A 27,996-nucleotide genomic window follows, 5' to 3' on the forward strand; every position below is an offset into this window, starting at 1 on the left:
AGCAGGCAGGAGCATTGGCCAGGCATCCCTAACAAACATCGCTCGCGCAGAACGCACCCGGCGGTCTCCTTTTTGTACGCTGGCATTTCTTGATCAGTTCGTTCATGTTGCCCGGTGGGGGAACTGGGATGAAGGATGTGAGCTGAGGTAAAACGAACGCAGACCATCAATCTAAACCTACGGCAGCTCCCTGTCCTGGGTGGTTGGGCATCTATTGAAAGCTCACGCGATCCCAAAGGAGAAGATGCCTCAGGAACAGGACGGCTTCTCTCAGTGGTGATGCTTTCTGTAGGCAGGACACACACCCCTAGTGAAACACTTCTGGGTAAAGCCTAACATCATGGACCAACAAACATCTATTTTGCCTGTGGAAGAAACCTCAGTTCGATTAGTAGCCGCCTTATTCATGGTCTAGGTATGTAGCCCAGACAGAATATTCCTCTCACCGAATACTTAAAAACAGACAAAACACACTCAAATTTTAAATATAGCAACATCACCGGTTTGGCTCAACACACAACGCGAGTATAAAAGATTTTTGCCAAGGGATTTATGTAAAGCCTCATTGAAACTGAATAATTTCCTCCACTCATCCCACCTGCCTCGCGCTGCAGCACAGCCTCCCCCCACACCCAGCGCTTCTTGTGCACACTGACAATTGAAAATTACTTAAAAACAAACCCCTGAAGGCGCTGCTTGAAAAAGAAACACTTTGAAAGTGTAGCGAGGACTTTGCAAATGCCTGCGCAGGAATAAGTTCAGAGTTTATTGTTCCCAAAAGTGTTCATTCAAGCCAGTTTCACCCCTGATCGTCTCTTTTTGACCCTTTTTTTCTGACCTCCTAAGACCAGCTACTGAACAGGCTACCGGGATTATGTGGAGCCAGGGAAGACTCATGGATGGCAACTGCCAAGAAAGGAAATAATTATTTTCTTCCATTACAGAGTATTTTTACTGCATCATACATGTAAGCAGTAGAAATGAGGAGTTTTCACTGAAATGGCCCTTAACATTTCCTATGGCTTTGTGCAATCCCCCATTAGAATCTGAACGCCCACATCATTTTTCATTTCAAACACTCAATGCACCCACAAGGGGAAAAGGTTTGTATTGTTCTTTTATTGAGATTATGTCAACCTGGAAACAGATGGACAGACAAGAAGGAGGGGAAATACACGCCAAGCTAACAGGAGCGACACATCCTATCAGTCATTTCCAAAATGCAGCCTGCTACATACTGTACGATGCCGTCACTGGCCCATCCAAAGGGGGAGGCATGTCCAGCGCGTGCCTAGAGCATCCCCAGAGCATCCAAGCACTTGTCGATGCTGCGGCACTAACAGGATTGCAAGAATTCACCGATCCGAGCCCAGTGCAGCGAGCGCCTGTGGACTTCCAGGGGAACGTCACAGATTACGATGGGTAAAAACGGGTGGTGTGTTGGCGGGTATTAGAGGGGGATGCTTTTCTCAAGAGTTTCTAGTTGCTCTTCAAAAAACTTAATCTGCTCTTCGAGGTCCTTCTGTTCAATTAGCAAGGAGGTCTTGTCTTGAACAAAGCGTCGGTAGTCCTGGAGCTGCCGATCAGTCAGGTATTTGGCAAGGATACCAGAGACCACCCTTTCCCTGCGATCTAGATTGTCTTTCAGGTCTTTTGCATCTTCCCGCTGCCGAGACAAGAGCTTGTGCCGTTCGTTCAGCGATTGCTAATAGAATGAAAAAACAAAGCAGCACACTATGAAAACTCATCATTCTTGGCAGACTCTAGATCTTCATTTGGAAGCCACAGTCAATTTAGTTTAATTACTTCCTCTTGTGGGCTTTGTGTTCCACATGAGTTTTTTCTCGATTGAATTACTCATTCTTGTGGCTTGTAAGGTAAAGACACCCAGTAAACCCCATCAAGGCTCACTTCTTCCATGCTGCCCTCAGGAAAAAAAAAAAATCAATATACTTAACATTTGTGGCAGTTTTAAAGTATCCTGTGTCTGTCTTCATTCAATTAGAAGCTCTTTAAGGCACATACCTTTGTATTTTGCGAGCTGCCTGTGGCCAGAGTGCCAACGTCGTATTAAAAAGATAGTGTGACTTCTATTAAAAGTAACGTTGATACAGACAGTAACTGTTCATCAAAGGTTTCGTCTTAACAAACCCACAAGAATCAAGCCTTGCCTGTTCTACAGGCTTTTAATACCTTTCACATTTCAGCTAATTCTCTTTCAGCTGTAATGATTTTCACAGGGACAGCGCTGCTGGAAAATGTCCGGTTTCAGGACCGCGTCCATAAATGTACCACAGAGCAACGGTCAGCATCGACACCCTAAGAATGGAGTCAAAGATCGAGGCCGCTGGTTTTGCTAACATCGGGGCAATGGCAGTGACTGGGAGATGGCTGTTAAAATGCTGGCACGTAACCACGTCTTTATTGAGTGTGCTATTCAAATTCTTGAATAAGTTATTTTAATGTATTTACTGTGAAGAATATTAACATAACACTAAAGAAACAGCAGCTCCCCTGCCAACCACTAAGTCTGTTGGCCAAAGTCAGCGTAAAATGCTGCTCAAATTTATTAACGCTAACACGACTGACGTTTTGGTGCGGGTAGGTCTTGATTCTCGGTGTCACACTGCATGGCCGGACTCCCTCGGAGCCCTTCTGCACATGAACTACGATAAAACTCTAGAGCTGCAGGTCGGCAGCAGCCCAGCTCCAGGAAATCCCAGCTTTTCTAACCCTGTGCTTTTCTAATTTCCAAATGAGAGGTAACAGCAGGTACTGTATTGATAAAAAGCAATTAGAACAGCAGGAAGGCATCATTCCCTGGATAAATTTGGTTTGCCTCCTCTAGCAAAAAAATAGACTTTTCAGACTTGGAAAGATTTCCTGGTGACGTGAGATAATTCCTAATTTTCCAGCAAAACTGGCTGTTTGAGTTCAACTACGGGGAGTTTTGTCTCAAGTTACGACCACATCTTCTTCCTGCTTGCTTTAGTTAAGATCAGCCCATAAAGTGAAATACTATTTCAAAGGCATCAATTACCACGTTGAAATTATCGGGGGGGGGAAACCCCCACAAAACAGAAAGCCCTCTGAAGCACACGTTTGGAGCTACACCGCAGGGAGCAGCCGGGGGTTCAGAGGCCACCCCTCCGGCTCGGACCCTCGCAGGGTTTTGCTGCTGCTGCAACCCCAGAGCCCAGCTGCAGAGCTCACCCCGCACTGGTGTTCTCCAGCACTGAACCTGTGTCCACTCCAGAGCCCCGCTCTGCTTCGGCCGTGGAGCCACGTCGCGTGGCGCTGAACACTGCCCACGCAACGGCTGTTGGGATTCCTGGCTGATGGACAGCTGTCCTTTAGAGCTGTCAGACAAATGAGGCGAGCACAGCCCCACCTCGGAAGAAGTTAACGAAACAACTCAAATACCCTGCTCGCTTGACACTCACCTTCTCCTCAGCATCTGTATTGCCATCGATCCTCCTCATGGCATTTTGGACTCGGGCAAGGCGGCTGGACAAGCAGAGCAAGAGGCTCACAACCTTCTCCAGGTCACCGATGAACATCATGTAGCGCTCAAACTCATTGGGCTTGCAGACGTCCTGCACCATTGCCTCCAGCTCCTCGCCTCGCTCGGCACACGCCCTGGCTTCAGAGAGGATGAGCTCCCTCTCCTCCCACAGGGTCTGCAGCTTTGACCGGAGGCCGGAGATGAGTTCCAGCTGCAAAGGGGGGGGGGACAACAGAAATCATAGAAAGCTGTTGTTGCCAAAGAGAATCCACATCATTTCTAGGGAATGGATTTTCCTCACATTGTCTTTGTGGAATTTTTGACTTTTAAAATAATTTTAAGCTCTAGGAAAGAAGAAAAAAAAAGGTTTTCTAAGATGTACTTAATTCTCAAACTCTGAAAAGCAAATTACTGGTAATCACCTTAACTGGTGATATAATCCCTAGCTCAGAGAGCTTCCAATCAGTCAGAAGTGAACTGCGATGAAGATTACAACGTGATTACACACGGTTATGCTCTAAGACATGAGCATGTAGCCACAGCTCTGTTACCAAGCTTTACAAGAACTAACAGGAATTTCATTTATATTATGCACAGAAAAAGTCAGCTCCACGGGTGATTCGAGCAAGCCACAGTGCCTGGGTCATGAAGCAAGCGGAGGCTGTTTGAAACAGAAACATTGATATGGAAAAAGGCCCTGGAGCGGGAGAAGAGCCCTGTCAGCTTTTTCGGAGCTCGACCAACGCCGCCACGAGCAGGAGCAGCAGTCAGACGGTGGGTAATGAAAAATATCACCACGTGCACAGCAGAGGGAGTTTCAGGAAGGCAGACTGTCATTACCTGGGATGGAGCATGGCCAGGTTTCTACAGGAAAGAAAAAATTTATCTAATTCTTCAAAGCTACAAATTGCCCTTCCAAGCTGCCGTATCTCTATCATAGCCCAGCTACGTCCAGGCTACCTCTGTTCCCTGCACGTATGGAATTAACAGGGCACTGTAGACACTGCTGCCAGTTCTCTCACAGTAAAAAACATTTCTTATTTAGGCTGCCAGTTGTAATGAATTTTACAGATTTTGAGACCAGATTTGAGCGTCAAATTGTGAGTCAGCTGCTGCACGGGAGCTGGCCTTGCAAGGAAACGTATAACCAACCCTGCGTGCGTGTTCCAGATACAACCCATCCCCGACGACCTGCTGAAGAGATGTGGGAGGAGATCTGAATCCAGCCAGGCAGCATTTAAATATCACCATTTATGATTAATATGCCAATTTGCCAGGACTTCACCTACTGACAAAAACGGATGCAAATTTATCTGTGAAACATTATTATTGGGATAAAAGTAATGAATAAAAATATCCACAGTAATGTAAGTGACATTAATAATAACTTCTTTGTTGCGGTGGAGAAACAGCGGTTCCTCTGATGGCCGTCTACATACTTTCTTGGACGTGATGTCATCTAGGTCGTTTGTGCTGTCTCTGCTCCTATTCTGGATTTGGTTTCCCTCAGAGGCAGGGTCTTCGCTCCTCTGCCTGGCATCGTGTTCAGATACAGGACAGTCTTCTGTTGCATCTTTACTACTGTTCCTGCTACTGGAACAGAAAATAAATACCTGTGGCAACCGCTTACAGTTCTGTTCATAAACATTGTGTTCGTGGTTTTACCCATCTTGGCTATGGAATTGCTCTCTTCTCTTAGCAGCAATTTTTCTAAGTTTTTAAAAGATATAGAGCAAAAGATTTGCAGCCCAGGTTTGTCGCAGCCCCTTTTAATAAGGTAACATCGAACCACATTTCTTCCATCATATCCCCATAGCCTCAGATATTTCTTGATATATAAATCAGGAAGCTAAAATATTTTGTTAATGAAACAGAGATAAAGCGATATCCTCCAGTCATCTTCTACTAGTATATACACGATAGCCATTCACTAAAATAGCTTAAAATACTAGATAATTGGTTTTATCTACTTACCCATTCTCCTGCGCAGGCTGTACGTCTTTTTTTCTGTGTGATTTATCCAGCATGGAAATGTTAACAGGAAAAAGACCCTCCATCAGGTCTAGAGCGGTTTTTCTAACAGGATGAGGCATGAGAATATCAACCAGGGAATTGTCTTTGGCAACGATCTCCATAGCAAGTTCTTCGTATCGCCGGTCTTCGGGAGACTGCAGTCTCCTGTTGGGCAGATCTGCCTCTCTCTCAGGGAGAGCATCACCTTGGCTATCGTGCACAGGTGTTTCCTTTGCAGTTACACCTTTGGCTGTATTTTTGTCTCCTTGGGGAGGCTGAGCTAACGCCGCGTGGCAGTACGTTACTCGCTCTGGAGAAGCTGCGGGCTGCTGCTCTGGACGCTTCATCAAAGCATTGCCATTCAGAGATCTAGTTCTGCATTCCTCCTCCCCCATAGCATCTTCCTTGCTTCCGCTTCTTGGGGCAGGAATAGAGGTTTCGGGAGTCAGCTCCTTCATGTCCTGACAACAGGCACGTCCAGTTATGTTATTGTCTTTATATTCGTGATTCTCACATCCATCTTTCTCAGGATCACGGAAACTATAAGAAAGAACACAATTCCTTTTGTTGCAGGCACATCCTCTACAAGAGATATTTTTGCAGACTGTTTAAGCAGCTACAGGTAATTGTCATTATCTTTCCAGCTTCCTCTTTCTATTAAAGTTTTTAAAATTCAGATTCCATAATACCTATTACTTTTGCTTCGGAATAAAAGTGAGTATGTAAAATGTCTAGCTGCACCACCCCACGTTGTTTGAATCCCCATTGAATTTCTCATTTTCTAATTACGACCAACATACATGTTTTCTGAAATAAACCCATGGTAAAAAGCATCCTAAAACATCACACACGCAAGGGGATGAAAAGCACACGGCCATCCCACCCGCCTTGGTGAGCACGCTGCTGGCAGGACGAGACGCCCGCGGGGACCGGGGCTTGCTGAGACCTTCGCTTTCCCAGGCCGCCCCTGGGCAGCACCGGGCAGGAACAAGAGGACAATTTGCGCTTTCCTCCCCCAGCTCTCTTGTAACTCAGCGACTGTGCTTCAAGAGGGCAAACCTGCACCGTCTTGTTCCTCACGCCTTCTTATCGCTACAGCGAGAACGTTTCAGCCCAGGAGAAGCGGTTTGTGCCGCCCATCTCTTGTGCATCACTTCTCAGCCCTTCTGAGAGACGACACCTAGTGCTTCCTTCTCTTCAGGTGAATTGAATACCAACACAGAGGAAACACTGTTCACCTGAGGTTCCTGGTTTGAAATGGCCATTAGAGTTAAGTAAAAGTTTTATTAAATCCTTTCAGTGAACCATTTTGAGATGAAACCTGTACTTCTGAGTTGGCCGATGCATGTCTGACCCAGTGCTTTGAGCTTTCTGATCCAACGCTTCAGAAGAAACTTTGATGGAAAAAGCTACTGTCTGCAGGGCATAAATAATTTTACTAATGATGCCAGAATAAGTAGATATATGTAATTTAAAAATACACTTTGGATCAGAATTTGCAAGACTGTAGAGGCCCTGTTGAACACAAGATGACTGGAGTATGTGTAGACCGTCTGCAATCACTGATGGTCACGTATACATCCATGTAACTGCTTGTGAAAATAGACGGTGCACTGTATATATAAATACTATCGTATTAATCATGACTGAATGAACAAACCTATTTTTTCCTCTAGCAAAATTTTTCATAACCTAACAGGATTATGACAGGACAGCAGAGAGGAAAGCTGGAGGGATTAGATGGAAGGAAGATTTATAAGCCCCAATTTAGCTATGTTAACCTGACATCTGAGCTTCAAAGTTGCAGGCACAAAGCAAACATTTCCTGCCTCAAAACGGGCATAGAAAATTCAGTGCAGGTTTTGCCCACCTTTGTTTAGCTCTTTCGCTACGGTCTCATATACAAGCAATGCAGCAACCGGTCCTCCCCTCCCCTAAAGCTCCTAGTTAACCCTGGCTTTATGGGTGGTGTGAGTCTCTCCTAAGATGTGTGTGGAGATATGAAGGGAGGCATTTTCTTTTCTTGAAAGAACGGGGCAGTGGGGAGCGATGAAGAGACTTAACGTCTAACAGTGGAGGCCGCAGTACCCCCAGTGAAGATACACACACACAGATAACAGTTCCTAGATTTAAGAAAGCAGCAGCAGACTGTGTTGTGTCAGGAAAGCTTCCACATGCTTGGACGGTTATACTTAATCCCACGAGCCCTGCGCTATCTCCAGCTGTAGCTTGTCTGGGCAGGCTTCCTGATGCAGATGTGGGGCTCTGTGGGGAGCGCGGGTGGTTTGCAGCTGAGCTGCGCTTACCCGGCTCAAGCAGGCGCTGGCGAAAAACAAAGCTTCTCCCGTGGCCAAACTGAGCTGTGCTGTGGCTCAGCAATGAAAGCCTTGCTATTTCTGAAAATCCAGCTTCTCTCATCATTTCCCTTCTTCCAGCTCTACTTTGCAGCTTTAACACAGTCACTTTAGCTTTCCGTCAAAAAATGAAGTCAGCTTGGCAAAGGGAAATTCAATCGTCGTTTGTACTAGATAATGACTAACAATGTCACTTAGAGAGACCTTATCTATTATGTGCACCTTTTCACTGCAATTAAAAATAAAAGACTCATTTGACCATGACATGAACCACCTGGTCCTGGTGATTTAGTGATGCCCTTAATGCTGGTGAAGCCTTTCCATCAAAAAGGTGCTAGAAATATACCCCCTGCGAAACCCCACAGCACGGCAACGCGATGCCGTACTGTGATACCCAAATTAGCGCGATGATGGTGCGATATTGCCATCATGGATCGACAAATGTTTACGGAGCAATAGAAGATGAAAAGAAGAGATACAGAGAGACCTAAGAAAACCACCGCAAGCATTGCCAGGGCTTATTCTTACTCGTTGTCAGGCCTCACTGCAACGGCAGCAGGTAGGACCAGCTTGTAGGCTAAACAAACTATCTGCAGCAGTTATCACAGAAAATGGATAACATCAGTGAAAACTACCTCAAAATTATATTGTGTAACTGAATCAATGCAAAATATGCATAATAATGCTCTCAAGCTTTTTTCCCACTAACGTACGGACACTATCGGTGTGGGTAATGATCCCAGCTTGCTCTTGCTCCTGGTCCCAGCTGGAACTTTTATTTGAGTAATTAATACTGCAAACACGCCTGGTCTAGTCTGGATTTTCTACCACAGCTCAACAGCACTTTCTTGTGGAGGAAAACAAAGAGAAAATATGAGATACAACTATTACAGAATGAAACCTGTACTTACAGCTCTTTCCCAAAGATGATCACCTAAATTAATTACTAGTGAAACCAGTTCTGGATTTCTCATCTTTTCATTACTTAGTACATATTATAGAGCTACGATCAAATGTGTCTGATGTTGCTGTTCTGTCCAGTCCTTCCCCTGACATTCATGCTGACCTGCTGAGCCTCTCAGCTAAACTAGGAAGTCTAAGAAAAACTTCAAAATCTTACTAAAAATACAATCTTTTTCCTAGGTTAATCAAGCCTCCAGAAACCCTTTGGATCTTTTTGAATGAGCAAAACAGTGGAAATTCTATTGCTACACAAGCGCCAGCATCGCTGCCTTGTTGAGGCAAAGTTCAGATCTGTTTCGCCCCGATGCTCCTCAGATCAGCAAAACAAAAATCGAGAGTTAACATACAAACTTTCTAGTTAGCTATGTGTCAAGGGCACAATATTTTTTTCCTTTAAAAACCACACACCAAAAGCCCCTATTACACCACTCTGTGATTACACGTATTTTTCAAGCCTGGGCATATCGAGCTGTTGCAGGTGCTGTTTTCGCCGGAGCTCAGAGGAGGGAGCTGTGATCTCAGGCATCTGAAGAAGAGCGGCTGCTGCGGGGAGAACTGCTCAGGTGCACTCTGCATCTTCCACTTTTGCTCCAAACAGTAGAAATGATTTTAAAGAGTGCCCCAAAATGAAACAAATAGTGCAGCGGGTGAATATTCCCATATGGCCAACGAAGGATGGCCAAGACACAAGGGCAGAACCAGACAACCACAGCTGCCGTTGGGGTTCGCATGTCTTGGACTTAGGCTCTACCTAGGCACAGCCTTACCTGGGTGGGCCGAGACAGCTCTTGCAACGCCGAGACGGCGCCGCTGCACCACCGGCACATCCGTAAGCGCCCTGGAAATGAAAACAGCACACTGGGACAACAATTTCAGCATTTTCAAACTAGGCAGCTGTTTAGTTTTACTCCCACTTTTGTTACCCCCAGAAACAGAAGCCAACAGTAGATCTCTGAGTAGGTTCACCAAGGTTTTTATTTTTGAGTTTGCCTATCTCCTTTCCTTAATGACTATTATGCCCTTCCTAGGCAGCATCCATCTCTCTTTCCTAGAAAACCAAAGAACAGCTAGCGTCAAAATATATACTCTCATTGACCCCCATAACAATTTAGAAAGCAGGCAGCGTCGGTGGGAGTTTGCCATCCTCTTCAGTTGGGTAATTTTAGTAACATATTAGACTATTTGTTTTTCTGACCCTTTTATCATCTTTATTCTCCTTGACAACGATATTGATGGCTACTGTCCTTCAGATTCAGGAGCCAAAAAGGTTGGTCATTTATAAAAATCTCTCTCTGACAGCGGTTTCGGGGACAGTCCCCTAACGAAGGTGCCGTCGTTAACGGTGGTGACAAACAGCATCGCCCCGCATACGGCCCGCGTTCTCTGCAAGCGCGTCGTCAGAGCGCCGGACCCCTCGCGCACCCCTCGCCAGCTCTGGAAGGGATCCTCGCGTGCCCGGCGTCGTCCAGCCCTCGGGCAGAGCCTACGGCACTCGCACAGCGTGTCCCCTGAAGCAGACACTCCTCTTCCTCCCTGCCTTTACCTGCGCACTTGCTGAGCGATAACAAATGACTCTGCCCAGACCAAATACGCGTTTCCATCAGCTGTTACGAAGGTTCCACCCTCGTGCAACTCTCCTGTAACTTTTCACATTAAAGAACACCTTGTTCATCTGCAATACTTTCTCGCAAAATACTTTTGAGAACAACGAATTGTTATCATTAATCAAAAAATATTTAACGCATTAAAATTAGTAGTGCTTCTCCCCAAATCCCCCCCAAATCATTTCCCCTTACGCTGCAAACCAGAGCATGCGTTTTGCTTTCAAAAGACCACACGGCATTTCCATAGATTAAGCAAATATGGTTTCCTCTCCACATCTGTCACCTCTCTGTTGCACGCTAAAACAAATAATAAATCAAGTCTTAATTCCTAATTTGTGACGTTCAGCAGTTTTTCACTGGAGTAGTCCCAAAGTTCTCTAAAACGGGTAAATAGCCGTAAGTCAGACTCAAAAATAATTACTATCTTAAGATCTTTCTTACCTGCGTGGAAGGAGGAGTCGATTTCGATCTCTCGCGAGCTCTCCCAGATGCAGGAGCATCTGCCTGCGGGAGACTTTCCGCTGACGCACACTTGCCGGTGCAGCTCCCGTCCGCTTCGCTGGGAGAGGGCTCGTGCTTCAGGGTGGCTGTACCAGCAGCATCAGAGCTGGGATCGCACCTGCCGGTCACGCTCAGCGGGGGAACAAAAGCCAAAGGTGGAAAAACATTGGGCGATTTTCCTTTAGAGAAAACGTGGCAGAAATTCTCACTGGTTTGCACTGTCCTGCTGCCGTTTGGATTGGAAACCTTGCCAGGAGGCCATTTGGGATGCGACAGCCTCTTCTGCAGGGGCGGCTTATGCAGCGGGAGGTGTTGTGAACTACCTGGTCTTTGATTAATCTTTCGTTCCATGTATTCCATAAGTGCAGTCTGCTGGATTTGTTTCAGCTCCGTCTTGGAGACACTTGAGCTGGAAAGTGTCCTCCCCCTGTTTTCCAGAGTCTTCCTCCTAGCCGCCATTATGTCTTGCTCAGTGATTTCATCCCTTGCTTGACTCCACGATGCCTCCTTCTCTTCCAGCTGATCGAGTTTCTCAGGTTCAGAATAACACAGTTTCTTTTGCTCCTTTGTTACCTTCTTCCTTCCCCCGATTCGACCTGTTTGTGGCCTCTTCATTTCTTCATCCCTATTGAAACTGCCCAAGGATTCTCGATGAGAAGAGGAACAAGGAACAGGTTTGGCATCCTCACTTGCACTGGATAACGAGAAAGACCTCAGGTGTTCAATTGAAGGCCTTTTAGAGGGTTTCTGTCGGAGTCTAATGGGCAAACTCATCTGTAAGTCTTTTCTTTTAAAGGAGGTTTCTCTCAGAACCTTTCTCTGAGCCACTTTAAGTTTCTCTCTATAGTCGTTCTGGAAACTCTCATCCGTGGATGAAGCAGGACTCCCGAGGACGAGATCATCGGTCTCGAGCAGATCATCAGCACTGCACTGATGGTGGTGGTCGGGCCTTTGAAGCTGATTGCTTTCCCTTTGTGCCTCTAGACGTCGCGCTGAGGCAGAGTAGCTGCTTGCTGGGAATTCCTTTGGTAAGCTCCTCAAGTCCTCTTGACATTGGGCGAGCTTGTGGTGGTGCAGGATATTGGTGGTTTTCCCCCCAGAAAGATAGTAAAGCATGGGAGTCGTCTGCCTGGTTATTTGTTCACTGGCAAGATCATCCTGAAGCGGCCCTAAGAGCTGTTTCTGAACTTCAGGTTGATATTTCTGAACAGGAGGTTCCCCTTCTTCTAGATGTGTGCTGGGGTCAGGACTGCTGGTATTAGCCTGTTTTTCTTTCTTGACTTTATGTAAAAATGGAGGTATGAAATCTTCCTTTGGCCTAAAAAAAGACATTTGGTTAGTATTATCGTAGCATTGCTTATTTCCTTGATCCGACTCCTCACAGCGAGGGTGCTCTGCTTCTACAGTGTCATAGCTGCAGGACAGTGGTGATCCCTGCATTTTGGCTCGCTGATTCAGGAGCGGCTCCCTAACACCGCTCCCAGTTTTTCCTTCAGAGTCAAAGCACTGATTTCCATCTGTACAACTGTTCAGCTTCCTGGAAGCATTTTTAATTAGAAGAGCATTCTCCATATATTTTAAGTCACAACCCTCCTCAAACACGTCCTGATCCAAGTCTGAATGCAACTCAGCACGGAGTGGGCACTGTCGGCTTGGGTCTGGCACTGCGCTTTGCAGGTCTGCTTCTCTGAAGGTTGGCTTACGTACGCTGCAGGGATACTGTTTGCCTTCTTGTGTATCATTAACAGTGCTGGGGTCAGTAAGCACTGGGCGATAGGACCTGGAGTTCATCTCTTCAGGAATCTTATAAGCGTGAGGTGAATTATAAGCAGAAAGTATTTTAGGGACATTAGCCACAGAGTCAGTCTTTAAATATTCTTGAAAAATGAATGAAGAAGGTCTGCTGAAAATATGTGGGTTGCTTCTCTTTACAGGTTGTTGGGATGGGCTCCACTCTCCATTTTCCTCCGGCTTTAACCCCTGAATTTTTGATATAAATACCTCATTTGTAGCATCAGAAGAAGAAAGGCCCTTGTTTTCCAGAGTCTTTCTCCTAGCAGCCACTACATCTCGCTCAGCAATTTCGTCCCTGCGTTGACCCCAGGGTACATCCCTACCTGCTGGGTGACTGTCCTGCACGCAAGGAGCTGGCTGCACGCTGCAGTCACTGCGACCTCCAGAGCTGCGTCTCCCTCTTGAGTTTTCAAGGTGTTTAGTGACTTTATAGCTATCGAGTCGCGTGGGAGGAGAAGGCAGAGGTGCAGCCAGAGGCAGCGGTCCCTGATTTAAAGTCCCTCGGATAGGAGTGCTTCCACAGCCTTCAGCGAGACTGGTGCCGTTAGAGTTATTATGGATGCTCAAGTCTGGTGCCTTGTACGGCTGCGGGTATCTGAGGTCAGAGTTTGCCACACTGAGATTATAAATACCTCTTACATATTCCGAGTCCATGTACGATACCTGCTCTGGAGGCAAACAGCAGTTTTCACCGTAGCACGATGGTGTGGGATACTCTGGAACATTTGATCCCCCTGAGAAAGAGCTGTAAGCAGAGTCTACTCTTCCGGGGAGGTGCAAGAGATGATCTATACTGCTGATCGCCTTCACTGGTGAAAGACGATTACCATTTTCAGGAGAGGTCACAGGCTCTACCAGCTCTCCAGTTCCACCACCTTGCCTGTGAGTCCATCTTTCTATGTCATTCCCGGATGAAGCCATGTTGCGGCATTTCCAAAAATCAAAGTCTGATTAAACGTCCACAATCAAGTTCTTAGAAAATCACCTTTTTCTCTGTAGTCACATTCCAACAGTGTCTAGAGGGTCCTGAAAGGAAAGAAAAACATGTGAAGAAGACTCAGTGGGAGGACTCCGATCGCACCTGGGGACATCAGGCAGCGAGCATCACACACATGCTCAAGAGGAGAACTTGAAAATAGTACTTAGAGTAGCTAGAAGTAAAATTCTGGCTTCAGTAATTATCAGGATCTTGGATTAATCATTTCCTCTAACACAGACAGAGCAACTAAGTCTTAATAACAAGAGTTCTCTAGATCTTCATTAAATCTAAAAGACTACACAGACAATTAGAAGACGCCCTCTCATTACGATTGCAAAACATCAAGGGCCAGAATCAAAACTAGTTTCTGTATCTGCCTAGAAATGTCTAAAGAGTTGAAAAATCCCAGCTCAGTGCTGCCTAATCCTGGAGGTGCTTAAATACAACATGCACCTGCCTACTTGAAGCTTCAAAGCGACTTAGAGTTGTGCTTCCAAAAATGCTCACAGCCGTGGATCGGTGCCTCGCTCTCATTTGGATGGATCTAAACAGCCTGGGGCTTCGCAACTCCACGACTGCACTGACATTACACAAAGCGTGCCCCGAGCCCCCGCAGTGCCTCCACGTTTCCTTCCAGAAAATCTCACCCAGGAATACGAACACGTGGGCGGTTAGTTGGACATGTCAGTGCCCCGTGGATAACTGTACCGAACAAGCAGTGCACAGATTAACCCAGAAAAATTACCAAATAGGAAGAAAACATGATTCTAATCGGTCTTACCAGCCTTCTCCCCCCTCCTTAAAGGCTTCCATTGTTTCTCGGAGAAGCAAGAACCAAATCATACTTTATATCATGAACACAATGAAAATGGTTTGTCATTTAAGCGAGCTTCCATGCCAGTTCCCTCCGTGCTCAGAAATACACATCTTGGAAAAGCTTTCCCAGAGGCTTACAGAAAGGGGCTTGATGAGAGATCGACAGGGTAACTCAATGACAGATTCTGCCATCAGTAACAAATTACAGATTTTAAAAGACAACCAAATATTTTTATGGCCGATGCTCAGAACTCCCCTGCAAACACACCAAACGCACTAGGTAAAAGCACCAGCTTAGAGGTCACGTACCACAAATACACAATTTTTGCAGAGTCTAGAAGATGGCCTGTGTTTATCAGCAGCACTTGACATTTACTCTCCGATCATTATACATGATGCACGCAGGCTTAGTTGAACAAATGGGGTCTCGACAAGCAGTCTGCCAACAGAAGACACGCAAGAGATGGTCACACCAACAGCGTGACCCCCTCAGCCAGCTTCGGACCCCTCGGACATGCTCACAGGCAGCACGAGTCCCTGATAAAGGGCTGAACCTGGCAAGCCAGGTAGGTGCCAGCCAGTGACCTTGCCTAGTAATTCTCATTTAAACCAGTTCTAAAGACTGAGCAGTTATTAAAAGAAAGCAAACAGTCTTGAAAACCTTCGGTGACAAGCTGCTCCAGCAACACACCTTCTGAGGAGATGCAAACTCCCTCCAAATCCTATCAGAATATTACATGTCTGACTTCTTCAAAAAGGTTGAACTCACCAGACCTTAATCTCCCGTTCCCAATACCGCACGTCTGCAGTGGGGCCTCATAAAGCCGCCAGAAAGGGAGGGTTCAGGGGTGATGTTGCTGTTTAATCAAAAAAACTTCACATTCCTGCCTTGTTTCAAAGACAGTCCTGGTATCATTCATTTTGAGCCAAAGGAAGAGGGGGATAGGAGCCAAAATACACAAGTTAATCTATAAAGAGAACTTGGACTGGTGGGGCACAGTAAATAAATTAGCTAGTTTCTGGGAAATGAAAACTGCATAACACCGCACAGTGGGAATTTCTGCTGGGCTTTTTTGGAAGCTTCAGTAAGAAACCGATTCAAGGATGCCTGGAGAAGGTCTCTCTCTCTCTTCAGCGATGATCTAAAATGCAGCTGTGAAATTTAATTGTCTATCCCTGAATAACAGAGTCACACAGAAAACACGAAGCATCAACGGCCGACGACGACATTCCCCATCCTTTTCGCCACAGTGTATTGAAGAATTTAAAGAAATAAAAACCTTGATATCTGGTGAAAGGCAAACCTTGGATTTTCTGAAGCTACAAAGAAGGAGAAGCAGCTGAGAGGATGATTGCCCTGACAATAAATGCAGAACCAGACCGTGCCACGGTTGCTATCACACCGCTGTTGTTACGTTATCTAAACGAACAGACGGCACCGGCAAGCCCGGAGCACCGCAGTGTCTGCTGGGTCTCACCGAGCCGTGCGAGGCTTGGTGGTCCCTGGGGGTGCTGGGAGGTGCACAGGATCAAACCCCGTGGGAGCCACATTCCACAAGAGCACCAGAAGGCAGATTCCTCTGTCATTCTTATCTCTGGTTTTTTAATCAAAATTTTGCTCCAGTGGAACTTCTCCAAGCAGCTCCGTTACTCGCCTGTTGCTATTAATAGACTGAGCCGAGTCTTTGTCTGGGATGTGCTGGCACTGTTCCACTGACATTAACAGAGCTACCCTGATCTACGACGAGAACGTGGCTCTAACTTTTCACAGCTCTGTGTAGAATTTAAGTAACAGTCATGCTTTGGTTTATGTGTATCAATGAAAGTGCGCTCTCGGTTTCCTACACCAGCATTTCCCAAGATCTCTTCCCCCCCAGTTATTTCAAGCAACCTGTTCGTGATTTACAGTCAGGTCGGCAACAGAGTGAGAATTTTTGTTCCACGTTTTTATGATGATAGCAGAAATCATAGGAAATACAATTTCAGTCTGTTAGAAGACTGAGGTAAGAACATCTGACTTGGAAGCAGCAGCAGCAAGCACTGAGTCCCTGCCTGCAGCAGGAGTGGGAGGACACTGCAGCTCACAGGACATTCCCTCCTCCGTCTGCTCCTCCTGCACAGTCTCTCCCGTTGCCTGTCTGAAGCTACCTGCAGCCTTTCCTTCTGCGCCACGGAGAAGAGCCAGGCAAGCAGGAGGACTTCCCCCTGCGCTGGTGCCCTCCGGTCCCACTCTTGCCACGGCTTGCATTTTGCGTATCTGTTTTGCTTAAGACCAAGTTCGCAATTTCACATCAATGGAGTGTCTGAAAAATTATAAGAACTGAAGAAATATACTGTTCTCCAGAAGTCTCTGCTAAAATTGAAATAGTACAATCCTGAAACACACCTTAGGGAAAACCTGTCATATTTCTTTTGGGGAAGATGCTTCCTAAACCCTGGAAGCAGAATTGTTGATCGCAATGTGTTTAAAGAACTATGTGAAAACCTCCTTCTCTTTCACATGGAAAAGAAAAACATTAATGTACTTAAAACTCAACTGCCATTAACAATGATGTTATTGTTCTCCTCAGCTGGTGGGTGGTAGAGCACCCTCACGGACTACACTGTCTCTGGGTCTTAAAAATGCCCTGGCACGGCAGTAATACAACGTGCACATTCCAGGCAGGCTTACAGTATTTTCTCTGCAAACCTCTGCAAGCAAAAAGAGAAATGTTAGATTAAAAGTACATCAGAACCAAGAACACCAGAAGATGGAGGGAAGTGCATTAAGTGTGCCACTCCATGCCCAAGGAAGAAGCCACTATCAACCTATTAAGATCCAAAGTTTTATTTTGTTTTTTTCTAACAAGGCTAACTTGATTTCCACCCACTTACTATATTCACTCTAGCACTACCTAGGACACCCTACACAGGCACAGCCCTCTACATAAAGCAGTTTGCAAACACAAAACGTGTGCTCTTTGCTCTATAGCTCTGACAAACCAGCCAGGTGAGATGAACAGAAGTGTGGAAGAGAAACAGGGGCTCTGCAGGGAACGGGGCTTGCCTAACGCTTCGCAGCAGGCTGACGGCCGAGGAAGAACAGAGCCCAGGTGGCACAGGACGTTGTGTACATTGGGCTGGGCCGTCTCTGGGCTAAGATAATGGTGTCTTATGTTTCAAAACAAGAATTGTTCCAAGTTTCCACCATAATAATAATTTTTAAAAACCCCCAAACCCACTAGTGGTAAGGCAGCGCCAGGAAATCCACACTGTTACAGCCCATTTGCCCAGTTCAGGTACCAGCACATGCATTAAAGCTTCTTCAGCCAAACGTTTATCAAATCCAGACCCAGAGCGTTCGGTGCAGGTTCGAGTCCTGCTGAAGTCTCCAGTCCCTCACAGGCTGCTGTTAAAACACCAGTCACCACTTCAACCTCTTCATTCTAGGGAAAGGTGGTTGGTATTGCACAATCTTGAATTCCTTGCAACCAGCTTAGCAGGTCAAAGCCTCACATCTCTGGCAAATGAACTCCGTACAGAGAAAAACCAGCAACTCTAGACTGCAGTCATTTAACAAGTTACCCATCTTTGAAGGGCAAGCTTTCTCCTACTTAGAGTTTGTCCTTGTTTGACCTCATTTAGATTGTGTTACGTGCTGGTAATTAATCCATAACTCACCTGCAGTTATATACAATGCTTGCCCAAAGCATCACCCGTCTGAAACACAGGTATTTTCTTTATCAAACCTCTGATTTATCCTCAACAACCCAGGAAAAACAGTCCCTGGCACTGAGCGCAGCCACGCAGCACGTTTGCACACTTGTACAGCTCTCTTAAAGTTTACCAATGCAATCTTTCCATCAGAGAAGCAAGAATGAGCTTTTTCCATTAATAAACACAAGCAGAGCTCAAACCTGCTTTTGAGACTGGTGTTTGTGGGTGAGGAATTGTAACTTCGGGAAAGCAAACAGGTTTTCTCCTCCAAAACACTCCGCAGACGAAAGCAACACCCTGCTGACATGTTGGCATGTTAGATCTATTTCTATCTTCCTAGATCTATTTCTGTAAAACGCCCCTTTTTAAACAAATGGCTCCCTGGAAATAAAGGGGGGAAACCACAGCTATTAGTCTGTATCAACTACAACATGCAACTGTCCTCCAACCAACAATGGTGAGCGTGTGAAATGCAACCCAAACATCGTGACCAACCTACCAATATTATGTCGTGTACATGTTTGTGAATGACCTGTTTCTTATCAAAGGGTAAACACCCGATGTAAATATTAGCCGAAATTCTTCGGATTCCAATCAGTTGCACAGTCTGCAACACCTGACCCATCTGCTTCACAGACTATGAGATCCAATTGCTACCAAAATACCATCTGTGAGACTCCTGCTGTGGCGGGCGATCTCACTGGCTGTCCAGGGGAAGCCCAGAGAGTCTGAAATCCTGGGGAAGGCGAGTGCAGAGCCTCTGGTATCTCAGACACCTTCGGAAGGTCATCAGTTGCTGATCTAGCACAGGTTCCCAGATCTCCGTCCAGGTCTTCCCAGACAGAAATCCACGTACACACACGACATGGATGCATTCTCAGGGACTGTATCTCATTTCCAGACATCTCATATCCCAGTCAGAGCCGCTCCTTCGACCAGACTGTGAAATATCCAGAAATTCCAGACAAATGTCTGAAGTCTTCAAATTCCATCACTTTCACGTGACTATTGAAAGGGTGAGAGAAGGGCAAGGATACCACATCCAGGAAAGCATGGCTGTATGATCATCTTTGTGCCCAGCGTCTCTGAAAGCATCTCTTAGCTTTTTTTTTTTTAAAAAAAACCCAATATTATATTTTTCTAATCCATAATCACATTCCCTAGAACCTTCAGCTTTAGGTTTCAAACAGGAAGGCAACACGTCAGGTGGCCTCCCCTTCAGATGACTGGAAACCGCAGATTCTGCTAATCTGTACTTTTCTTGCAAAGATTTCTGAAGACTCTAAACCCCAGATTTCTCATTTAGTGCCATTTCCAGAGCCACCATGCGGGTACCTAATGGTTGCCAAGGATATCATACATCCAAACCCAAGGACAAACTTTCAAGCTCGGCTTACACAGGCCCAGTGGGAAACTTACCCCGCAGCTGAGAGCCAGGGAAAGTCGAAGCATAAGACATACTCAAAACAGAGCCTAAAATGGGATTTAGAGGAGGTTTATGCCTTGTGCACACAGAAATAAATGCCACCATAGTTTGAGGAATGTAAACATTTCCACTAAAACCCACAGATAGAGACTTAAGACTTTTAGAGCTATAAGAGTGTCTTGAGTAATTTAGAGGATGAAAATAATAATGCATCTCGATATCCCTTTTTCTGGGGGGTAGTGGTAGAAATCTTCCAAAACTTCCTTGCCTAGCTACACCTGGCTCTCTGGAGAAGGAGGAGATTCCTGCCTACTAGCGCGGCAACTTTGCTTGAGCCGCGATGCCAGAACGGGTCCATCCTACACCTTCCCTGGAGTCATTCCCTACGCAGTGATGACATCTCACTGCTGGACACGAATGCCTGGCACTTCAATAACGTGCCGACTTGGCTGATGAGAAGCTGCGGCCCAAGTAAAATGCGTTTGGACCTGAGAACCATGGTCCGATCTCTGGCTAAGGATTTAATGAGGAAGATCGGGTCTGGCACTTCTTCACAGCCCTGTGAGAGACCTTTCTGGAGCGCCCAACAGAGTCTGACCTTTTAATTAGAGCAGTCACCCACCACATACTTCTCCATTGTCCTTGAATTCCCTGACTTCCCTTATTCAGCCTCAAAAATGTCTCTCGGCTTCCATCCTCATTACTCCCTAATCCACTAAACACCAAACACTTATTTTTGTTTCTACCTCTGAAAGCACTTCACCAAAAAAATGCTTTTGCCAAAAATCACAGCTTCATTCTAAACGTATGCATTTCTTTCCAGTTGTTTCCATTTCATCCCTTCTTACTTCATCAAAACTTCCCTTCTTTCCTTTTTTTTTTAAATCTATTCAAGTTCTGTCAATGCTATAAATTTACCATCCACACTGCTCTTACAGGCTACAACAACAGACTCAAAAATATTCAAGAGCATTAAAGAACTACAGACTCTAAAGAACACAACATTTCAGAAAGAGAAAAAAAACCCCTAATGATAGTGGTGATTTTCAGACATATGCCTTTAAAATTAGTATATATTGTCCAGTATCCTAGAGAACACAGAAGAAAATTCAAAGTAAAAAGCCTTCATTAGTCTCCTTCCTCTCCCAGAAGCTTAGGCACAAGGCTGCTCTTTAAGGGCAGAAAACTACTTTCCGCCCCCCGCACTTGACTCAGTACAAAGAGGCAAGAAATCTCAAACAGATGAGGACACCGAGGACTGCTTTCTCCCTGAGGGATAAGCCATCGTATTTTAACGGATAGCAAGGAGAAAGAGATTTGATTTCCAGGAACGGGCTAAGCTGCAACATGAGCACATGCTCATAGATGAGTGGTAAGAGCAGTCTCAGATGATGTTTTCTCATCTCTACCTTGCTGACTGCTTGCCAGCAAGGCTGTCCGAGAAACATCAGAGAAAAATAAAATTCTCATAGTCCCCCTGACCGCACTGGGCTTCCCACAGCTTCGGCATCAAGCCAAGCCCACGAGAGAAGAAACCGGCCTCTAAGTAGGTGCAGCCTGGGCTGCCTGTTCAAATCTCCTTCCATGGACTTGTGGTTTGACTCCAGAATAACTACCAGTAAGAGTTGGGTAGCGCTCTGTGCATTATTAACAGCCTGTAATTAGAAAAATCCAAGTGCTTGTAACAGGCAGGTCCAACAACTGCCACACATCCCAGGCCAAGTGTATTCACAGCATTATATGAAGGAGAATTTGCCTTTCCTGGGCTTTTATTGCTCTGGGAGAGCTAACTCCAGCTCAGACTCATGAGTGAGAGTTGGCTGGCTGGGAAATGCCATAAAGTCGCCTTATCTTTTGAAGAACAGTGGTTTTCTGGCAGCTATACACGCTTTCTTCTGTTAGAATATAAAACTATTCTCAGAAGCTTAATAGATGGCTCTGTCATTACAGTCCAAGAGGCCCAGACGGAAAGAGACTGTAGACTCCAACTCCTCTGTGCTGTAATTATGCTTTCCACAGACAAAACTGCCGTGAGAACAAATTTTGCTGCTGCTGCTCCAGCTTTAGACCAAATTGACCTGGAGGCACCGGGCTGGGTAAGGGGCAGTGTCCAGTCCACATTTAATCAAGTGGGATTATAGATACTACTTATGTATGTAAGTATATGTGTGTATATATTTAGATTATGGCCTTTAGATGTAATAAAGATGGATTAAACAATTCATTCTCTGCTCCTTAAATGTAATGAGGTTTCTGCTGAACTTGGCGACCTTCAGACTGCGTACTATGAACTTCATGAACGATCCCGAAACACTCCCTTCACTCTATTCCCAAAGCCATTCCCATCTAAGGGCTGCCTGAACATAAATTCTTGGACAGAGAATCCTACCGGGTCTTCCCAGGGCGGAGGGACGGCGCGGCCGGGCTGCCTCACCCAGATTCTCCCAGGCCACAGGAGAGCACAGGACCCAGCTTGTGCTAATTGGAGAGCTTTGTAACGGTGAACCCAGGTGAGGAGGAGACTGAGCACGTGAGAAAAACAGAAAAAGGGGGAAAGCAAGCAGCGACGTGGCAACGGAGCTCCATCTGACAAAGCAATCTCCTTGCACCTCAGAGTACATGTTACGAACTTTCGTCATATACTGTCACTACCAGGACTATTTGCCTGACCATAAAATCATTTGAGAGTCCCACAACGGGAACAGAGCCCAGAGCTCTCGCCTCCTAAACACTTCTAACTACAAGTTATTTTTTTTAATAACTTACTACCCTCAGTAAAGCACGTAACTTTTCCATTCTTTCATAGCCCATTGCCAGTCTAAAACATAATCAGCAAACAATATCAGCCCTTCCATTTTCTTACATATAAATTCAGGATTATGAATTAGTTAATTTCGTATCTTGAAAGCCACTAGCTTTTTAACTTTCTTATTTTGACAAAAGAAACAGAAACTATTCCTTTTCCAGAGGATGTCTGTTTTCAGTCTAATTCATCCAGATGTTAAACACAATTGTGCCTGCCTTTGGGCCGGGGCAGACAGTAATGTAATATCCAGTTACTGTAGAGCATTCCACTGGAATAAAAGAAAAACCATCAAATATAAAGAAATATATTAGACTGGCCCATTCCTTTGGCAAGTATTGCATTCGAGTATTTTCCCATATCTTTCATCTGGACAGAATTCACAAGCGTTTATTCTTCCTCTCACTAAACGTGATCATCACTGGTTTCCATAACAAACAATGAGAAACTGTATTAGTAGTTAAAACTCATCTGGAAATATCTGGCGGTGATACCAGCACAGGTTTAACGGTGGGGCGCAAGCTGCTCGGAATCACGGGCAGAAGTTAAACACCTGGTCTGCGAACAGTAATCAGACGTGCTGCACAACCGACGGAAGGTGTTGGAGGAAAAAGACTGAGGAAAGCAGAGATTTATTTCACTCGGGGAAAAGGCAGCGCTCAGTGCAAGAGTGAGAGGCTCTAACAAAGCAGCTAACGCCAGGGCAGGCACTCGGCCTCTGGCAGCAGGCGAGTAATTCAGAGAGGAGTGGAAGTTTCATTTAGAGGATCGCCTGGTTCACGTATAAACGAGAGATGAAGCAATTCCCTGTCTGTAACACTTCACACCAATTAGTTCTTATCCAAATAGGAAGGTGTGAGTTCTTTCAGGTATGGCTTTCCACCTTTAATCTGTTCTATGGAAACTTGCCCTTCAAGTTCCCGAATCGCTCATCCATAACCTGCTCTTCACCATCAGCCTCGCCTATGCTGGAGGATCATTATGTGCTTTTGTACCAGGGTAACTATTTTCTGTGTAAAAAAAGTCTAACTGCCAGAGCGCTTACCTCCTCAGTTGAACACGGACCTGGATTTTATTTATTCTGCAAAAAAAATACGTGATCTGCGCACCTATGGGCGGAGCAGAGCTCCTGTGCCCGTACCAGGCCGATGGTCATACCAGAGGTGACACACTAGACTGCCCATGTCCACAACTGGTCCCTCACCCATTATAACACACTAATAATTTTAGCATTTTAAAGACACATTTTCTGGTATAAATTAAGTTCTGCCCTTGCTCACTTATTTGATTATATTCACGCATTTCCCTGCGAAAAACGTCACCTTGCACGCGCAGAGATACAGAGGATAAGCCCTGAAGTTCAGGCTGCCTCGTGTAATCACACGTGCCTAAGGCTGCTTGCAACCCTAGGTTAAACATTTCAAAAGGTGGTTTTAAAGTTTTCCGAGATATATCCTGCTCCTTCATCTCTTTTCCTGCTGACTGTTACAGAAGGGTGCCTCTGGATGGGCGCAGATGGACTTTGGCAGCAGATGCTCCGGAAGAAACCAGAGAGCCGAGTTAGTCCTTGGTGGGGAGAAAGGATCAACAGAAAACACACCACTTTGACACTTCATTTTCCAACATTACTCGTTCTTCTCCCGCCACCTCCACTAGCTCGCTCCTGGGTCTGTTCCTGGCAGATTTACAGCAAACAAGATGCGGGCAACACAGAGTAACCACAACATTATTGTCACTCGTTGCTTGCACAAACATATAGACAGGCACCGCAGCCACTGTTGAATTACAGAGACACAATATATACCAGACAGAGCCATCTAAAATCTATACACTCACAGTGAAATGACGTTTGGCTGAGTTACCTCTGGAGATCTGAACGCACGATCACAGCAGAGCATAGCTAGCACAAATGTTTTACCTCCAATTTTCTCTTTAGAAAACAAAAGCTAATGCTTTGGGTCCACATTCCAGCTACGGCCGCAGAAAAGATCTGAAAGTCAGTGGAAAAGAAACTGTAAACTCCAGGAACCTGAAGTGCTGTCAGTGCAACTCGCGCCGTGTTGGAGGCGATTTCCCCAATCTCTCACCTGGCTCCGCCACGCGACCAGGGTGTCTCGGAGGCAGCGGGCAGCTCCACGCACGCCACGGGCATCAGAGCTGCACCAGCGACTCTCATATCCAAACCCGCTGCCTCACCGCTGGAAATTGCCCTTTGGTTTATTACGTTCCGCCGTGCATCGCGTTATAGTGGCAGTGGAAAAGGAAGAAAAGCAAACAGCTGGCTCGGCTATTTCATTATCTCACCAGTCAATTATTAACGACGGTGCTTTTTCTGCCCAGCGTTGGGCAGCAGCCACGACTCCCGCGTGGGCACAACCGAAAAATTCCATGAAGATGCTGCCAAGGCCAGAGCGGAGAGCGCCGGCGAGGCCCTCGCCCCCCCGGGACCCAACGCACTGCCCGCCCGTGCAGCCCACTGGGACGGCGTCGCCAGACGAGCATCCTTCACTCCGCCGCACCTCGGCCTTTGCCGTCCCCAGCCCCGGGTCATATCGCACCGGCCAAGGGCCCTCGCTCTGGGGCAGCTGAGCAGCACGACTGGACAAAAGCTAATTAAATCCAGCTGAAAGTAGTTCGATTTAATCCAACAAAGTAGGTAGATTTCATTTTCTTTAAAAATTATGTACTACTTTCAGAAGGGGAGAGAAAAAGGGTTGTACAATAAAAGTTAATACAATTCAAGGAAACACTGAAGCTATGTTTTATATGCTGCAGGTTTTTTAAATGTTTTTGGCTGGGTTTTTTCTAAGTGTTTTATTCATAAAACAGCACAGAAGGCACACAGATTGAGGCTTTCATCTATTTTGTGTGACTTTGAATCAACTCAGGCACCTGCAATAAATTATTTCCTGCCTCAAAATATATGCAATGGAGCTGGATACTAACATTTTATAACGTCCTTATCTGGCGAGATGAATTCCCGCTAGTTTCCAGCTAGGCTTAAAAAATAAGCCGATTTTATGCCACTATTTTTTTTTTTCTCAAACTAAGCTGCCAGCTGGATAATGCCATGCAGGCAACAGCTCTCCGATTTGTTCTTATGTATCATCTCTCAAAGGAAAACTGGGGATTCCATCCACATTTCCTATGAAAATATCCCGCTCACTTGTGGCTACGCTCAGTTTCCACATGGTGGCAAGGAGCAAACTCTCCTCCAGTGGGACGCAGGCTCAGCCTCTGGTTTTTGCCTGGCTTCACCACACTCTCCAGCCGGGGGGTGCCAAAGCCACCCCAGAGAGTTCAGTATCTGTCCCTGGTTTATGGAACAGCAGAAGCAGGAGGGAACCGGGATCTTTTTGTCGGGTAAATGTCAACCCCGCACCTCCTTTGCATGAGGAGAACACAGGAGCCTCTGGAATACAGATGATTCATTTAATCCAGGTTTGAGGTTTTCCCGTGAGCAACCATCCAGGCTCCTCTTCAAAATCCTGTACACCAACAGGCCAGCCCCAAGCCTATTTATTTTTCCCCACCAGCACATGATGTGATCAGTAACTCCCAGAGCATAGAGAAGGGTTCCCGGGAAGTTACTCAGTAACTAACTCAGTGTTCAGTCATTGCATTAAATACCGTTTCACAAAGCAGCGCCTTGGTATCGGATCGAGTCGAGTGTTCTGCAACAGGAGGCGAGGAGACCGTCTCCAATGGTCCACGAAATTAGAAGAAAAAAAAAAAATAAATCTTGCACTGCATGATGCCAGCTTGGAAGGAAAGAGCCGAACCTGAGCAACTCCGCCGGCAGGACACGAGCAGAGCTCTCGTCTGGGGACGGAGCTGCCTTCCCCACGCAGGAGGTTCTGTGCGTTCCTTTCGTAAGGTTTGTGCAGGGATGTCGAGGCGAGCGCTTTGCTGAAGTGCCGCAGACAGAAATCTGACCTCAGGCCTACAGGAATAATAACGGTTCAAACACACCGCATGGGAAAACACAGAAAGGCAAAGTCACCATTTTCCACCCTACACCTCAGAGGGGTAATGCTCTGTCTCCTGCCTCTCCTGGGCACGGAGGGGTAGCTGAACTCAGCAGCGAGGCCACGGACTTCGGAGAGTTCTGTTTAGCTCCCGGATTTGCCACAGACCTTTGTAAGGTTTGGCCTTTCCTTGTATTAGGATGAGGGTTTTTTTTAAGATATTTGAACACATCAGAATTGAGACGGTGTCCAGGCTTCCCAGGCACAGCCCAGCACCTGACTTCCGTCTCCTGACCGCGCTGGACAAGGACTGTGCAGACATCAAAGTTCAAGGGCCCTTAAACAAAGTCTCTCTTGCATGTAAATTGGGGAAAAACACCACTTTTCTTGCCACGCTGTTTTCAGGATAAATCCATTAAAAACTGTGAGACTCTTGGAAACAAACGCAACTTCCCTCCTAACCTGGGGGTGCCGAAAGCCCCCGCAGGGCGGAGAGTGTCAGCGACAGCTCGGAGCAAATCACTTGAAACTTTGCAAAATGGCGCAAAGCCTCAGGAAAAAGGCCCTGTAACCTGGTGCTCTAAACCAGCAGAAGTCTTACTACAACTTGCAGTAGCCCACAGTACTACGCATACAATAATGGCATTCGCTAATTGTATAATTATTTCAAATCACATGCATCCAAACGCTCCTCCTAAATTATAAACCAGCTGCCTTGTGAGTTATTAAATATTAGACATGGTCCGCAGCTCTAATGATTTGTATCTCACAATGGCAAATTGTTCCGAGGCTGGATTCAGCCTCGATCGGGGCTCGATCGGGGCGGGCTGTGCAGCCGCGCTCGCCTGCCGAAGCCACAAGCACACGAAACACTGGGCAGAGCTAACAGGGAGCAGGGCTAGAGCTCCTTCAGGGCCCCAGCTGTCACGGTAAATCCATGTTTTACAAGTATAAACAACTAAACCTTCCCACTGCCTTTGTGAGAAGCGCTGCAGGTTTGGGCTGAATAATCGCCCTTTGCTCTAACCCCGATCCAAGCGCAGAACAGCACGGCTGCTCGGGAGGGACTGCAAGAACCCACTCCTGAGAGACGGGGGTTAACCACAGCCCTGCCCCGACTTAAACAAGGTAACATGTTCAATGACTAATAATGATTGAATGAGATGTAATGCAGAGACCCCAGGAGAGACAATTTACAGCTGCTCTTGGCCATTAAAAACACTAGAATACCCTAGAATCAGGGAATACGACAGAACCAAGGCAGAAACCTCACTCTCGTGTCAGACACAAGCACTCCAGCCATTCATTCATCACCACTAGGAAGTAACTAAAGTATTCTCAGGAGATCTACAAGTCGTGAAAAAGCATGCTTACGTTTGTTATCTATACACTTACACAGTAACAATAACAAACAGGGCCAAGAGGAAAAACAATTAAAGGATTTTGTAAAAACAACAGGGCCGAGGTTCATTTTATCTGTCCTCGGGTTCCTAAATGTTTAGAGTGCCTTTACATGATGTTTTCAAACACCTCTTCGCAACCAGAAATACTGATATACGTGGTAGATTTCTTAA

General features: G+C 46.0%; 1 protein-coding gene across 4 annotated transcripts; it reads right to left on the minus strand.

Moving 5' to 3' along the window:
* Positions 1 to 1,099: 1,099 nt before the first annotated feature.
* SHROOM1 (shroom family member 1) lies at positions 1,100 to 24,725 on the minus strand. 4 transcript variants are annotated; one of them, XM_075102978.1, is made up of 8 exons: positions 24,542 to 24,724; positions 24,373 to 24,444; positions 10,881 to 13,760; positions 9,603 to 9,673; positions 5,480 to 6,058; positions 4,945 to 5,098; positions 3,444 to 3,716; positions 1,100 to 1,705 (listed from the first exon to the last, which is right to left on the minus strand). In XM_075102978.1, the coding sequence occupies exons 3-8, from the start codon at positions 13,653 to 13,655 to the stop codon at positions 1,451 to 1,453; spliced, it is 4,107 nt and encodes a 1,368-aa protein (XP_074959079.1). In that variant the 5' UTR covers positions 13,656 to 13,760; positions 24,373 to 24,444; positions 24,542 to 24,724; the 3' UTR covers positions 1,100 to 1,450. The 4 variants fall into 4 exon arrangements, with proteins under 4 accessions (XP_074959079.1, XP_074959078.1, XP_074959080.1 ...); XM_075102977.1 differs by lacking the exon at positions 24,373 to 24,444; XM_075102979.1 differs by lacking the exon at positions 24,542 to 24,724 and having other exon boundaries at positions 24,291 to 24,379.
* Between the last annotated feature and the right edge of the window lie 3,271 nt (positions 24,726 to 27,996).

The sequence above is a fragment of the Phalacrocorax aristotelis genome, chromosome 8 (genome assembly GCF_949628215.1).
Source record: "Phalacrocorax aristotelis chromosome 8, bGulAri2.1, whole genome shotgun sequence".
Taxonomy (NCBI): domain Eukaryota; kingdom Metazoa; phylum Chordata; class Aves; order Suliformes; family Phalacrocoracidae; genus Phalacrocorax; species Phalacrocorax aristotelis.

What these genes read in the sequence shown, in the direction of transcription:
- SHROOM1 (XM_075102977.1), bottom strand. Translation starts at nt 13,655, where the DNA reads ATGGCTTCATCCGGGAATGACATAGAAAGATGGACTCACAGGCAAGGT. An exon ending in ATGACATCACGTCCAAGAAA is followed by an intron (nt 3,717 to 4,944) that starts GTATGTAGACGG and finishes CCCCCTTTGCAG; the next exon opens with CTGGAACTCATCTCCGGCCT. An exon ending in ATACAGATGCTGAGGAGAAG is followed by an intron (nt 1,706 to 3,443) that starts GTGAGTGTCAAG and finishes TCATTCTATTAG; the next exon opens with CAATCGCTGAACGAACGGCA.